Consider the following 17,231-nt stretch of genomic DNA (forward strand, 5'->3'; position numbering starts at 1 on the left):
GTATGAAAAGTACAATCCTAATCATTTAAATTAATTAAAAAATTAAATTATTTCCATGACAAAAGTTTTTCAATACTAAACCTAAATTATTCATATATAACACATGTAAACTATTGATTAATTTACTTAATTGAACTTACCCATTACACACAACCTAAATTATTCGTATATAAACACATGTAAACTATTGATTAATTTACTTAATTAAACTTACCCAGTTCAGTAATCGAACAAAAATCGTTAAACAGGTACATAATTTAATTAAAAACCGATTGTTAATTACAGTTCCATCCCTAATTACTTTCACGAAGAAGCTGGTTGGTGCAGAAGTCATTGATTCCCATTTGAAAAATAATTTAATTTGCTTTTTGGCCTATATTTTCTTCCTATTCAAGAAGGGAAAAAATCAACACGTTTGATTTGACGTTTCAGAATTCTGATATTTTCATACATCACCATGTCCCCAAGCTTGGGCTAACCCTCAATCATTGTTTTCTTGACTATTTATTACTGGGTTTAATTAATTAAATTACTTGTTTAAAAACATAAAAAGAAAAGATCTTATGTTTAGTGTTAATAGATTGTTTGGGCTTAATGTTGATCTTATAATATATAAAAAGCTATTGATTTTATTAATTTCATTTAAAAATAATCAATTACGATTAAATAAATATTAAATCTTAATAAAGTATTAATATTTTTTATATATAAAGATAAAAAAAAATTATTTTTAATTTTATGATAAATTAAATTCTACACCTTATATTTAAAAATATTTTTTAAATTTATTTTTAGTAAATTTATTGATGAATTAGTAGTAAAACAAAAAATTTAATTTAATGATTAAATATTTCAAAATTTATTAAATTAATAATAAAAGTTAAATTTTTTATTTATTTTTATTTTAAAGTACTCAAATCACATTGTACCCAACAATTATTTATATATAAGCTCAACTTTATATATATATATATATATATAGAGAGAGAGAGAGAGATATATCAGTATCGGAGTTGTACATTTGAAAGTATATATTTATATTAAATGTGTATTTAAAATATTTTTGTGAAAATAAATGAAAAGAAAATAATATATAGTATGTGAATCATAGAAAAAAGGAAGACCAAAGACGGCCATTACATCACACGGTGGGGAGACAATGCTGGGAAGTTTTGCGAGCAAAATCTGGTTTTTCAAAACCCTAATCAATCAACGTCGTAATAAAAACAAAAACATTAAAAAAAAAGAACTTCATGATTAAGTCGTAGCGTGGCTTACTTGAGAAGTTTCCCAAGTTTATTTTTATACACAACTTGTCAAATGGTGGCTTAATGCTCCTGCATATATATATATATAATACATAACTTTATATATATATATATAAAACTAGAAAAGTTACATTTTAATTATATTGTAATGTCATATTTAAAGACTAACATTTGGTTTGTTATACATTTGTAATTTCTTCAAGAAAAATGTTTGATAATTAGTGAGGGTATTATATATAAACTTACAATACGATATAATATAATTTTATATGCGAATGACTTCAAATTAATTTTCTTTTTTTTTTGGGTATTTTATAAATTTTTTCTATGGTATCTTGTATTCATTAATTTGAAGACAAACTTCAAGGAAAATTGTTTCGCACTACTTTGTATTGATCATGTATAGTTTAAAAGAATATATATATATATTATCTATATTTACACATATATGAAGAAAATAAAGTCTCGTTCGACATTGGTGTAATTCTCATGTGATATATTATTTTTAACAATCGAATTAATTTTCTTTTTTTAAAAAAAAAACACAATAGTTTTATGAACTAGCACACTCTTGTTAATTATTCCTTTTTAAAAATAAGAATACATAGCTTATATTAATTAGACAACTCATTGATTTAAATAATATAATTGGTCCATGTGGAATTCTATTCCTTAGCAATAATATTTTAGTATTTACATTATATATCTTATATAAAAGGAGTCAAATTTATGCTTGTACGTTAAGAAAGAAAATCGATATTTAGTTGAAATTGTTTGGTTTTGTATATAAGAATTAAATTGTATATTAATTTCATGTATATGTATATGTACATATATATATATATATATGTTTAGGAAGATGTATATAGCTTGACCATTTATTTCTGCCATTAATGGGAATTGAAACCTATAAGTCATTTTTCATATCGTAACACAATATAATCATGCTATTAGAATCAAATATTAAACATTTGAGGGAGTTTTCTTTTATCAATGAAACTAGAATGTTCTTGAATCAATAAAGAATATATATATATATATATATATATAAGTCGATATATATCATCTTAATGAATATAAGTAGTCTTGTAACCTTAATTTTACATTGGAATAATGGATGAATATGTCTTGAATTAGTAAACAATTATTAGTTCCAACAAACTTTATATCTATGTATAATAGTACCTTAAAATTAACTTGAAAATTTTATTTTTCTTTTCTGTCTTTTAGAATTTAAAAACTCTTTAGTGTTAGAAAACACTAGAAGTTTCAAATTGAAATTCTAGTAAAACGACTAAAAATGGGAATTACTTATTCTTTTAATTAAAAGTTCTCCAAACATATATATATATATATATATATATATATATATATTTTTTTCATAAAAGATGTACAAAAATAACTCCAAATAAAATTATTAACATGAAATGTAATACCCAGAGACTGAAATTTAGGTTCGAGATAACTAAATTTATATTAATAATATTTTAAAAATTTTTAATTTTAATTTAAAAAAAAAATTGAAAAAAATGCATTTTGGATGTATTAAAAAAAAAAATCTTAAAAAGGATGAGTCAAACTGGAAATAAGGAATGATCCATTTGAAATTAAAATTTGAAAATTGTGGCAAAAATGCAAAAATGAAAAAAAAAAGGCCACATGGGATGGCCATGTCAACAACACGGCCAATTGTTGTGCTTCGTGTGGCAAACACGCGGATACGCATTCCACGCGGGAGGCCGCACGAGCAATCTGCATGTCAATCGATACAACAATCCGAATTCACTTCCACACGCATGAATGAGCCAAATCTGTAGCTCTATCAGGTGCGATCGAACGGTCAACGTGCCTTCAATCTAACGACTCTGATCTGTTTCCCAAATAGGCTAGATCCGACGATGGAGATTGGTCAATGCGGACCCAAACGGACAACCCGGATCAAGAGAAGATGAGTATTTAAACTCTTCTTCTACCGAAATCCTAATCCTAGCCACAACCAATTCATTGGAGAAGAAGAAGAAGGGCAGTCGGAAGAAAAGCCAACCACCATCGCCACCGCACGGGACACCCAAACCGATGCCAGTAAGTGAAATTTTTCTCCTGTTCGTTTCATTTTTCCATTCTAAACTACTCCAAACCTTTATCGACGCCGAAAAACCAAAGGAGAAGCCAGAAACGAAGGGCGGAGCTCAGTAGAGCTGTCACACCTGAAACTGAAAAACCCTCTGGTGAGCCCGAATCCTTTTCCCATTTTCTCATGTTTCTCGACCCTAGGATGTCTAACACGATTTTGGTGTAGGAAACCATAGGAAGGACGCAACCGCGAGGAAGAAGCGGTAGAGCTACCGCACCAAAAAAAACTAAAACCACTAGTAAGTTTCGGTTCTCCTTATTTTTCCACCGACAGATGCCAACTTACCCCGAATTTCTAAGATTTTTGCCCAGAACCAGCTAAAACTGGCATGACCGAGAAAAAAACTATTGTAGGCGACAAAACCGGTACCGGAGCACAGCAGCATCGCTGTGCCGGAACTCTAAACAAACCCCTGGGAGAATTTTGACCCTTTTAAGTCTTTTTTTTTCGTATTTCTATGATATTTGACGTATATTTTGGTTTTTGCAGAAAAACTCAAGAAATCTGGAAACCAGAAATCGTCGGAAAGCGTAGTGAAGAAGGTAGTATTTCGAACACTAGCTTGAGGGAAGAATCCCTCACATTTTCTCCCGTTATGGTTAAATTAAAATTTAATAAATAATTATAAATATTTAATTAAATACAGGTCACTAATGGAGTCAGTAACCGGTTAGTGTATAATTATCTCTAGTTTATCTGTGTTTGCCTATTTGTTGTTATATTGCTTTACTTGCCAACTGTTACTTCGTGTACTTTAATTTATTGATTTTGATTGTTTTTCTTGTTTATTTAGTTTATTCAACCGTTTTTGTCCTTATCCATTAATTTGGTCTGAAATAAATGTCTTAATTACGTTTTCTTGGATTATTGAATATTAATTTATATTGCCTATTAAAGGATCGTCCTATTGTTCTATAATTTTAAAATGTGAGTGTTGCATGTATTTGGTGGTTAAATGGTAATAGGGACTAGTTTGTGTATGCAACGTGTTAAAAATTAAAGGGGCTTATTGGGTGTCATGGAAAAGGGTGTACAGACCTTGTACATAAGGTAAACTTTGTGGTGGACATTACCCTCAGTCGAACAGGGCTAAGGAATTCCATACCGGAAGGGGTTGGTAATTGTTTGATTGCGCTCATTACCGAATGGGGTATTGAAACGACAGTGTATTTGGTGTTCATTATCAGATTGGGTATGAGGACGGCGGGTTGATTAATAGAATGGATACTTGGTCCACGTATAGTGAGGACCCTTATGGACCTCCAACGGCACCGGTAAGTAAGTAAAAAAGTAAATATTGATTACTGTTAGTCTTTTAAAAAGTATGATGTGAATTATTATTCTTATTCTTTTGAACTTAAACATGAGAGAGGAATAAATGTTTTTAAGTTAAACGAATTTACTTAAAAAATAAAAATAAGCTCTATTGGTTGTTTCATGATTTACAGAAACCTTTGATTTTTTCGTATCGGTGATAAAGTGTTGATATTCTTACTGAGCTAGTGTAGCTCACCTCCTTATTATTAACCATTTCATATTAGGACGACCAAAATCTAGATCCTGAACAGTAAAAAAATTAGCAAAAACGTTGTCTCCCATTTTCTCCAGTTACGTAGCAGAGGTTGATCACATAGGTTTTCAGTTTACACTTTTCTTTCCTTTATATTTTTCAAGGGACATTTCCGTAACCCTATTGGACATTTCAATTAAAATGCATAAGGAATTTAACCCTAAATTTTAAATTGTTTCCACAAAATTAATAAATTTTAATTTCAATATTTAGTCAATTGTGAGTTTTTATAGTTGGTATCAGAGCCGCGTTCCTCGGAACCATTCCTTGCATATAGGTTTAGAATAATTCAATACAACCCGAATCTCAAACCTTTGTTGTGAAATATAGGTACAAGAAGGCCCCCCGCTAAATAGAGTAGCCCAGGAGGGATCGCTTCAGGAGGATGTCAATCGGCTCTTCGAGATGCTAGAGAGACTCATCTTTGCCTAGTAGGCCAAGGAAGAGAAAGGGGAGTTACTTGATCTCCCTCCACCACTACCACAGTATGAGCCACCTCCACACTGAGAGGATCCAGTACAACCACAATACAGCCCTATTCCTCCACCTTATCATTCGACACCGCCACAATACAATCTGGTGCCCCCACCATACAAGCAGATGCTATCAAAGGGTCACCCGGTCCCTCCTCAGTATAATCCAATTCCCCTTCAGTAGGATCCAGCTCTACCCGTGATGGACCCAAACTACATCGAGAGATACAAAAGACTTAATCCATCTACTTTTACAGGAGCATCCACTTTTGAAGAAGCGGAAGATGGATTAGCAAAGAAGGAGAAGGCTTTTGCAACCCTTTAAGTAGTTCCTGAACATAAGGTTATTCTTGCCACTTACATGCTAGTGGGTGAGGCAAGGCGTTGGTGGTAACTGAAGCAGACTACTCTACTCACTTCAGTCACCTAGGAATAGTTCCTGACAACTTTCAATGTTAAATACCTTCTAGAACACCTCCAACATCTAAAGGAGATGGAGTTTGCATACCTAGTCTAGGGAGACTTGTCAGTGTCAGAGTATGCTCAAAAATTTCTGGAGTTACGCCGATACTCTCCTGAGAGCATGACAGATGAAGGCAGAAAGATAAGAAGGTTTGAGTGGGGTCTCCATCCTAAAATAAGATAATAGTTGTGTGTGTTTGAGCTCAACACTTACTCAACAGTTTTGGCCAAGGCACAATTGATAGAAAGGAACATCCTCAGTTTTCCCCAGCAATGGGCAACTCCAGGCTCTTAGTTCTACATTGCATACCAATACCTACTGCATTGAACCAGCAGAACAAGAGATCAAGGCCTATAACTCGAGCTCCTTCCCAACTCTCAGTGAGAGGATGCAATAAGATTTTCCAACACTATGGTAAGGATCATAGAGATTGACCTTGATATCGCCTCAACAACAACTGCTGCATATGCAGAAGTGTCCAGCACTATGCGAAAGAATACCTATAAAATCATAATTAAGCCAGACTCGCAGTCCAGGGTAGAGTCTATACACTCACCCAGTAGGATGTTGAAGCCAACCCGGATGTAATACAGTGCAAGCCTAAGAAAGAGATTTGCATTCAAGATCTTTCTGTTGTCCAAGAATTTTCAGACGTATTCCCTAATGAACTACCTGAACTGCCAGTAGATCAATAAGTTGAATTTAACACAGATCTTTAGCCTAGCACTCAGTCCATCTCGATTACCCCATATCGAATAAGTCGTGTCGAGATGAAAGAACTGAGAAAACAGATCAAGGAGTTGTAGGATAATGGGTTCATCCGAGATAGCATATCCCCTTGGGGTGCCGGAGTCACATTCACAAGAAAAATTGATGGGTATTTGAGGTTGTGTATTGACTACAGGGAATTGAATAGAGTCACAATCAAGAATAAGTATCGCTCCCCAAGATTGATAATCTTTTCTACCAATTACAGAGTGCTCAGATTTTCTCCAAGACTGACCTGTATTCGAGATACCATCAGGTCAAAATAAAGGCAGAAGATATCCCTAAAATGACCTTCAAAATCCGGTATGGGCACTATGAGATTTCGGTCATGTCATTCGGGTTAATTAATACACCTCGATCTTTATGGACTTGATGAACAGAGTGTTCAAGCCGTTATTAGATTAATTTGTCATAATATTCATTGATGATATCATGGTTTATTTGAAGAGTAGATGGGAACACACTCAATATTGGACTCAAGTCTTACAAGTTCTCATGGAAAAAAAACTCTATGCAAAATTGAATAAGTATGACTTGAGCAGACTTCCTTCCTAAAACACAAAATATCAAAAGATGATATGTCAATGAATCCCGATAACGATGCAATGATGAATTTGAAGCAATTGACTTCGGTTAAGGAAGTTTGAAACATTTTGGGTATGGCAGGTTATTGTCACAAGTTTGTAGAAGGATTTTCAAGCATAACCACCGCCCTAACACGACTTACGAAAAAAAAAACGTCAAGCTTGAGTAGAATAAGAAATGTGAAATGAACTTTACAAAACATAAGGAACGACTGACTACCGCGCTAGTCTTGGCTCTACCGAATGGGATGGGTGGATATACAATATACAATGATGCATCCTACCAAGGACTGGGTTGTATTATGATGCAGCACGGGAATATCATAGCTTATGGGTTCAGATAATCGAAAACTCATGAAAAGAATTACCCTACTCATGACTTGAAACTTGTCGTCATTATCTACGCCTCGAAAACCTAGTACTATTACTTATATGGAAAAATATTTTAAATTTATACAAACCATAAGAGTTAAAACAGATATTCACCTAGAATGATCTCAACATGCATAAGATGTGTTGGCTAGAACTCCTCAAAAATTACGATTGTAAGATCTTGTATCACTCGGGTAAGAGTAATGTGGTAACCGATGCTCTCAACAAAAAGAATACAAGTATGTTGGCTTACATAATGGTTTCTGAGTCCAGGGTGATAAAGGCTACGCAGCAGATATAGCTCCAAGATTTGAAAAGAGCCATATGTCTGACCCACTTAGCAGTCTAACCCGAATTAATCTAAAAAATAAGGGAGACTCAACTTACCGATCTCACTGTAGCAACTCTTAAAAAGGATACATAATAGAGTTTAAACTCAGAATTCTAAGTCTCTGTCGATGAGTTGCTCAGATTTCAAGATATGTTATGTATTCCCAGTGATAGCAAACTGAAAAATGATATCATGACAGAGACTCACAGTTCAAAGTCCATCATACATCTAGGAAGTTTTAAGATGTACCAAAGCATGCGACCCCGATTCTGGTAGAACGATATGAAAAGGAAAATTGTCGATTTCGTCTCCAAGTGCCTAGTATGCCAACAGGTCAAGGCAGAGCATCGATGCTCAAGTGGGCTACTTCAGTCATTGACAATTCCGAAGTGGAAATAGAAACAAATCACCATGGAATTTATAATAGGGTTGCCTAGGATACGCTCGGGACATGATGTGATCTGAGTGATTGGTGACCGACTCACTAAGTTCTCTGATTTCCTAGCCATCAAAATGATTGATCCCTTGGACAAACCAACTAGAATCTATATTCAGGAGATATTTAGACTACATAGAGTTCCGGTGACAATGGTATCAGATAAGAACTCCAGGTTCACCTTTCGATTTTGGACGAGTTTTTAACAAGTAATGGGGATGAAATTATCTCTTACCATAATATTTTACTCCCATATAGATAGACAATTAGATCGAATCATTTGCACACTAGATGATATGCTTAGGACTTGTGTTCTAGATTTCGGAGGGCACTAGGATGACCACATGCCCCTGGTAGAGTTCGCCTATAATAATAGTTATCAAGCAACTATTGACATGACTCTGTATGAGGCATTGTATGACCGACTCTGTAGATCACCAATCTGTTGGGAAGTGGTGGACAACAGAAAATTGATTGGCCCATATCATGTAGATGAGACCACAACGAAGATTGTTAAAATAAAAAAAAAATATCTAGATGGTGTAGAAAAGACAGAGTTATGCAGACACCTGAACGAGAGATTTAGAATTTGGGAAAGGCAATCGAGTGTTCTTTAAGGTCACCCCCTTTAAAGATATCATCAGGTTTGGAAATAGGGAAAAGTTCAAACCCCAGTTCATCGGACCATTTAAAATTTTGGACAGAATTGGGATATCTGCCTATAAATTAGCACTAACTTTGAAATTATTCAGAGTCCACAATGTCTTTCATGTGTCAATGCTATGCAAGTATAACCCTGACTCCTCACATGTCTTGTCTTACAAGACACTTTCACTTCAGGAGGATTTATCTTACGAGGAGGTACCGGTTATTATTTTTTACCAGAAGAGTAGAGTGTTTTACAACAGAAAAATTCATTTTATTAAGATCCTATGGCAAAATCACTAGTAGGATGAGGCCATTTGGGAGTTGGAGTCAGACTTCAAGACTCGGTATCTTCAATTGTTTGAGTAATGGGATGACAGAAATTTGAGAGACCAAATTTTTTTAAGGAAGAGAGAGTTGTAACACCCCGAGCCCAGTATTTAGGCTCGGGATAACTAAATTTATATTAATAATAATTTTTAAAATTTTTAATTCTTTTTAAAATTTTTGAAGAAAAATACATTTTGGATGCATTTGAAAATAATTTTAAAAATGAGGGGTTAAATTGAAAATAAGAAATAACCCATTAGAAATCAAAATTTGAAAACTGGAGCAAAAGTATAAAAAAAAATGACAACGTGGAACGACCACGTCAACAGCACGACCAGTCATCAAATGCCATGTGGCAGACACGCGGATACGTATTCCACGCAAGAGGTCATGCAGGCAATCTGCATGTCAATTGATCCAACAATCTAGATTCACTCCCGCACGCACGAATGACCCAGATCTGTTTTCTTATCAAGCGCGATCGAACAGTCAACGTACCTTTAATCAGACAACTCTAGTTTACTTCCCAAATAGGCTAGATCCGACATTGGAGATTGGCCCATGTAGACCCAAACAGATGACCCAGATCGAGAGAATATGAGTATTCAAACTCATCTTTCACCCAAACTCAAACCCTAGTCCTTACTAGTTCACCGAAGAAGAAGAAAAATGGTGGTCGGAAGAGAAGCCGGCCACCATCACCGTCGCACTGGAGACCCAAACTGACGCCAGTAAGTGAAATTTCTCTCCTGTTCGTTCTGTTTTTCTATTCTAAACTACCCCAAACCCTTATCAACGCTAAAAAACCAAATGGAAAGCCATAAATAGAGGGCGAAGCTCGGTAGAGCCGCCGCACTTGAAATCGAAAAACTCCTCTAGTGAGCCCAAGTCCTTTTCCTGTTTTCTCCCATTTCTCGACCCTAGGCTATCTAACACGTTTTTGATACACAGTAACCGATGGAAGGATGCAACTGTAAAGAAGAAGCGACAGAGTCGCCACACTAGAAAACCAGAACCGTCGGTAAGTTTCGGTTCTCCTCCTTTTTCCACTGACAAAGGTCACATAACCCCGAACTTCGTAGGTTTTCGCCCAGAACTGACCGAAATCAGCCTAACTGAGAGGAGGAACCGTCATAGACGATCGAACTAGTGCTGGAGCACGGAGTCGCCACCACACCGGAACCCTGAACCGGCCCCCGGGAGAATTTTAACCTTTTTTAACCGTTTTTTACCTATTTTCATGATATTTGACGTATATTTTAGTTTTTGAAGAAAAACTCAAGAAATTCGAGAACTAGGAACTGCTAGAAAATGTAGTAAAAAATATGGTATTTCGAACACTAACCCAGAGCAAGAATCCTTCATTCTTTCTCCCGTTATGGTTAAATTAAAGTTTAATAAATAATAAACAAAAAATTATAAATATTGGTTACCCCTTGATTAATTAAATACAAGTCATCAATGGTGCCAATAACCGATTAGTGTATAATTGTCCATAGTTTGTCTGTGTTTGCCTATTTGTTGTTATATTGTTTTACTTGCCTATTGTTACTTCGTGTACTTTAGTTTATTGATTTTGATTGCTTTTCCTGTTTATTTAGTTTATTCAACCGTTTTCATCTTTATTCGTTAATTTGATCTTAAACGAATGTCTTAATTACGTTTTCTTGGATTATTGAGTATTAATTTATATTGTCTATTAAAGGATCATCTTATTGTTCTGTAATTTTGAAATGTGAGTGTTGCATGTATTTAGTGGCTAAATAGTAATAGGAACTGGTTTGTGTATGCAACGTGCTAAAAATTAAAAGGGCTTACCGGGTGTCATTGGAAAGCGTGTACAGGCCTGGTACATATTGTAAACTTTGCCATAGACATTATCCTTAATCGGACGAGGCTGAGGAATCCCATACTGGAAGGTTGGGAATTGTTTGATTACACTTATTACCAAACGTGGTATTGAAGCGGTGGTGTGTTAGCGCCCATTACCAGACGGGCTACGGGGACGGCAGATTGATTAATAGAATTGATACTTGGTTCATGTGTAGTGGGAACCCCTACGGACCCCAAGCGGCACCGATAAGTAAGTAAAAAGGTAAAAGTTGATTACTGTTGGGCTTTTAAAATATATGATGTGAATTACTATTCTAGTTTTTTCCTTCATAAATGGTATTCTGAGAACTTAAAAGTGAGTGAGTGATAAATGTTTTTAAGTTAAACGAATTTACTTAAAAAAAGAAAAATAAGTTTCATTGGTTGTTTTACGATTTTTCTATATTAGTGGTAAAGTGTTGATATTCTTACTGAGCTAGTATAACTTACCCCCTTATTATTAACTATTTCAAATCAGGACGATCAAGATTCGGATCCTGAACAGAAAAAAAATTAGCAAAAAGGTTACCTCCCGTTTTTTCCAGTTACACAGCGGAAGTTGATCACATATGTTTTCGGTTTATATTTTTATTTTATGTTTTTTAATGGACACTCATAGCCCTATTGGGTATTTCAATTAAACTGTATAAATAATATAACCTCAAATTCTAAATTACTTCTGAAAAATTAATAAATTTCAATATCATTATTTAGCTAATTGTGGGTTTTTACATGAAAATTCTAACTTCTATAGTTAAATTTTAATTTAAGATGTTTTATTATTTTTGATATAATATATAATGTGTTGATTATATAAAAAACTAAAGTTGTATATTGAAATATATTTTTATATAATTGTTTTAATATAAACTTAAATTATACATTGACTCTCAAATATTTTGTCACTAATTGGAAATTTTAGAGGAAAAACTAAAATAGTATATTTGTAAATTTAAAGAGGTTGGGTTATCATTTTCTATTTTTGGGTCCAAAATAATTGTCAAATAACTTTTTTAAAAAATAGGTACTTAAAAGCTAAAAGAAATGGTGCTATGAAATTTCTTAGGCAAAAATATTTTTTAAACTTTTAGCATTTCTAAATCTTGCCAAATACTCTACAATATATATATATTTATTTATATTTATATTGCTAAATATACTTTAGTAACTTCCTAGTAAAGAAATAGCCAACCCCAAACACGTATCTAATACGTATAAAAAAGTATTCTAATGTACCAAATTCTCTATCCCAATATAAATCCATATAATTATATTTCCAAATATAAAATATATATATATACGTTTATATTTGAAGTATAAAAGAAGTTTTTAAAAAAAAAAACAAAAAAGAAAAGAAAAGTCCATGTAAATTCAAGCAAGGACCTTCACCTACAAGAGGAGTTAATTTCCTTGTTTCTCATGAGAAGTCTACGTGAAGAAAAAGGTTTAATAGCCATTACAAGAAGTTGGTGTAATGTTAATATATCTTAGTTTACATGTCCGTGTGTCTGTGTGTATATATATGCATACGCAAGATACTAGATATATATATATATATATGTGTGTGTGTATAAATGAATGCATGTTTTGTTTGCAAGAATATGTGTTGATAGCTTTAAGAACACTTCAGTACTTAATTTGACAGTAGAGCTAAAGGCCTCTCTCTTCTCTTTCCATCTCCATCTGTAAAAAGGTAGAATGTCCTACGAGAATCGGGTTTGCCACATCTCCACTCTATCTTCTTCTTCCATTAGTTTCCTTTTTAAAATTTTTCTTCATTAAATTTAGTTAACAAGACGGTTAATTTAAGTAATTTGTTGATTATATTTCCTTATTAAGCTATTAATTATTATAACAGTCAAATAGAAGAAGAAGAGTGCATTTATTGTATAATAGAATCGTGTATAGATTAGCATAACCAAACTTGACGTCCAAGGAACTTAGATATTTTAATTTTATAATTAAAAAAAAATTACATTTTTCTGTATCTCCATAGCCCTCCTTTTATATCATCTTTCCTTTAAGCTCTCTCTCTCTCTCTCTCTCTCTCTGTTTCTCTCTCTATATTTATATGAGAAGTGAACTTGGAAGTATATGCAGTCAATGAAGATAAGTTAAAAGAAGAAAGAAGAAGAAGATTATAGTGGAAGAAAACTTGCCAAAATCAACAAAAGAAGAAGTGGGTATAACATAAAAACATGATTTAAAATCGAAAAATTCTTGCTTCAACTTTTTCTTTTTCTCCTTCTGTAATTTTCTTTTAGGGTTTTTTTTTTTTGTTCTCTTCTCTTGGTTTTCTTTCTGGTGTGAATCTAATAATCTGTGTATGATTTTTCGTGGAGGAATATCAGAAGTGGAGTCCAAGATTGATGAGTTGTGGATTCATGGACATAAAAACAAAAGATCAGACATGACATGGTGCAATAATACAGATGATGAGGATGACGACCACGATCATGATCCACCAATTTCATCCAATTCCAAAATACAACAACAAATCAGAACAATTAGCTGCCCTTCATGTGGCTTTATCATTCATTATCAAGATGATCAGGTATATATATATATTTATATAACTATTTTATATACACACACATATATGTACACATATTCTCTTGGAGCAAGTTAGATTTTATAATATTATAACTGAGTTTGTCCTTTACTTCGTCAATATATATAACTATTTTACAGGTATTTGGGTAGATCTAATAAGTAGTACTGTATATATATAGCAGCTAACTTAAAAACTTCAAACTGGTTTTTGTTTGATTTTATTTTAATTATATAATTAATTAAGGTGATTATATGAATAATTAGGGTGGTATTAGTGATTTGCCTGGGCTGCCGGCTGGAGTGAAATTCGATCCGACGGATCAAGAAATTCTGGAGCATTTAGAGGCCAAGGTTTTATCGGATGTGCGAAAACTTCATCCTTTAATTGATGAATTTATTCCTACATTAAAAGGAGAAAATGGAATTTGCTATACTCATCCAGGGAGGCTACCAGGTATATATTTACATATGTATATTATATATCTATACACTTTATGCTCAATATACTTATACCATTATCAATTGCACCCCGTTATATTAATGGGAATTTGCTTATATATTGATATCATGTAAGTGTTTGCGGCTGGTAAAATTCAAACTTAAACGTGTATATATATAAAATTCTTTGGAATTTTTTTGGTTATTAAAAAACCTTGAATTAGATTTTGAATTAGACAATATAATATGTAGTTTATGTTGTTAATTATATATAGGTGTGAATATATACCTTTCTTCTTAATTAAATCATTGTGTGAACTGATATTCTCTTCCTTAAGCTGCATATCTATTGATTTGACACGGCTCTAATAAGAAACATAAAGAAATTATTATAAATGTTTCTTCAGTTCCTCTATGATGGTGATGGTGAGTATATGAATTATATATCATCTAATAAATAATTTCTTACTCCTTAAAAGAAATGACAAATGGGTGTCCTTCATTCTCTTAGATAAATTACAATTTATCTCTTAATAATTTTGTTTTTTGAAAATTTTTTAATTACCAACTCAATTAATTGTTATATAAGTAAATCTCTTAATGTAATTGAAAATGCTAATTGGTGTGTTAGGAGGGCTATGGGAGTCTACGATTGTGTAAAATACATCTCATTTTAGGTTTAATTTATTTACACTCAATTCACATATTATAAATAGTTTAAGAAACTAGAAAAGACTACAATACTTTCAGAAAAATATTTTTCACTTGGGAATTATCATTTGTATTATTGAGATTATAAAATAGAAAAGACTAGTCTTTGTATTGTATAATAATTTTTTTTATATTTCATATTATATGATATCATATTAAAATGAACTTTTTTAATTATTTTAAGCTTTTGAAATAATTAGTAATTAACACTTGATCATATTATAATCGAATGCAGGAGTAAGCAAAGATGGACAAATCCGACACTTCTTCCACCGACCTTCAAAAGCATACACAACGGGAACAAGGAAACGAAGAAAGGTACACAACAATGAGGAAGATGGAAGCGAAACAAGATGGCATAAAACCGGGAAGACAAGGCCAGTTTTGGTTGATGGAGTCATAAAGGGTTTCAAAAAGATTTTAGTCCTCTACACCAATTATGGCCGGCAACGAAAGCCGGAGAAGACAAATTGGGTAATGCACCAATACCATCTTGGCAACAATGAAGAAGAAAAAGATGGTGAGTTGGTTCTCTCAAAAGTTTTCTACCAAACACAGCCTAGACATTGTGGTTCAAGTTCAACAACGTCTGTTGTTAAAGATTTGGTAATTAATAATTTCGAATCAAGATCAGTGAAAAGAAGAATCTTAACTACTGAACTTCTGCATGTTCAAGATGATAGAAACATTACTACTAGTGCAACTTTGGTTGACTTTTATAATAATCCACCACCTTTCATTGCTTATGATCATGGAAGCTGCCATAGAAACACAGAAAGCTCACCTCATGATTTGATCCCTAATTTGGTTGTTCAAGGTGACAATGGCTCCTCCTTTATTAACCCATTTTCTTCTGATACAAGCAAAGCCAGGCTTCATAGAAACTAGAGATATATATATATATATTTGGAACAGCATACATTAGTTTGTCATTGAATGAAGAGGAAGGATATGTTTGATGATGGTTGTAATTAATAGACAAAATAAACTATTAGATTGAAATTTTGATGGGGTTTTGAAGGCATGATATAAAATGTTATTGAAGAATAAGGTGTATGGATGGGCTAGGTTTTCTCTTGTTTGTTACAGAAGACAAAATGGGGCTGCTGCTTGGGGGTCAAGAATCAAGACGGCAGGAATTACGTTCTCTTTGGTATTTTCAAGCTAAAGGGTGTTGATGCATTGACTGTTATCTATATGTATACACATTCGTGTGTGTATATGTATATTGTTTGACCCTGTATATGAGATTAACACTTCTCTAGTATAGGTAGAAATGTACAGAGATGATTTTTGGAGAATTCTTGCTGTATTATAGATCCTATACATGTATTAATCAATTCTAAGTTTACTTAATTCAAGAAACCAATGAGCACTATGCTTTTATCACTACTACTCATATTGATTATGATTTACATATCTTATATCTAATTCATTTTTAATTCTTATATATGATTTACAAATTGAAAGACACATTTCTCTTATTTCTGGACAGCTTCCCATTTTCTTTTCGGTGACGAAGACATTTTTTTCTGGGGATCAATTTAATCATGATTTAAAATTTATATTGCTTTCGGAATTAAACTCATTTTAAATAACTCTCAATCGAATGTGATTTTTCAAATATTTAATGACGAAAATTACAGATTATGATATTTTAACAGCCAAGTTCTTAGAAAATGTTTACTTCAATTTAATAATTTTATAATTACAATTATATAATAAATTAAATAAATTTTTACAGAATTAGGAGAAGATAATTAATTTAGAATTTAAAATTTTTATGTTACATATTCTCTTTTAATAATAAAAATAAAATAAACATATTATCAATATAAAAAGCATAGGTCATGTAACATAAAAAGCTGCATTCTCAGCACCTCATTGACATTCATTCATTAATTTTAAATAAAATTAATGATTAAGAAATTTCTTTTTCTTTTTTTTTTAAATTTCTTTTTCTAATATTCTTGCTTGTTTCATTTTGTAATACTTTCGTGTTTATCTGGAAATACTGATGTTAAATATATTAGGTTACAGAATGAGTCATGTCGGTATGAAGTTTGTGTATAGGGAAGTCTTCATCACTCATGGTTTATATTTGGCAAATATGCCAATCTGATGTTGCTCTCTACTCCACCCAGTCATCTTCAAACTTATACTAGCCAAGCTAACGACGTCGTTTTATTGGATATTGACGAATCAGGCAACCTTCATTTTCTTGGCCTTTTTTTTTTATCTCTTGGGTTTCTAATTTTGATTTTTTTATATATTTTTTACCTG

At 32.6% G+C, this 17,231-nt stretch overlaps 1 protein-coding gene across 2 annotated transcripts; it reads left to right on the forward strand.

Annotated features, from left to right (window-relative positions):
• The first annotated feature begins 12,789 nt into the window (after positions 1–12,789).
• On the forward strand, positions 12,790–16,340 carry NAC010 (NAC domain containing protein 10). 2 transcript variants are annotated; one of them, XM_088206933.1, is made up of 4 exons: positions 12,790–12,939; positions 13,598–13,800; positions 14,064–14,253; positions 15,184–16,340. In XM_088206933.1, exons 2-4 carry the CDS (start codon positions 13,657–13,659, stop codon positions 15,834–15,836), a joined length of 987 nt encoding a protein of 328 aa, XP_088063059.1. In that variant the 5' UTR covers positions 12,790–12,939; positions 13,598–13,656; the 3' UTR covers positions 15,837–16,340. The 2 variants fall into 2 exon arrangements, with proteins under 2 accessions (XP_088063059.1, XP_021887723.2); XM_022032031.2 differs by lacking the exon at positions 12,790–12,939 and adding an exon at positions 13,078–13,425.
• Positions 16,341–17,231: the final 891 nt, after the last annotated feature.

The sequence above is a fragment of the Carica papaya genome, chromosome 7, assembly GCF_054855325.1.
Source record: "Carica papaya isolate Zhongbai chromosome 7, ASM5485532v1, whole genome shotgun sequence".
Taxonomy (NCBI): Eukaryota; Viridiplantae; Streptophyta; class Magnoliopsida; order Brassicales; family Caricaceae; genus Carica; species Carica papaya.

What these genes read in the sequence shown, in the direction of transcription:
- NAC010 (XM_088206933.1), top strand. Translation starts at nt 13,657, where the DNA reads ATGACATGGTGCAATAATACAGATGATGAGGATGACGACCACGATCAT. An exon ending in TTCATTATCAAGATGATCAG is followed by an intron (nt 13,801 to 14,063) that starts GTATATATATAT and finishes ATGAATAATTAG; the next exon opens with GGTGGTATTAGTGATTTGCC. An exon ending in TCATCCAGGGAGGCTACCAG is followed by an intron (nt 14,254 to 15,183) that starts GTATATATTTAC and finishes AATCGAATGCAG; the next exon opens with GAGTAAGCAAAGATGGACAA.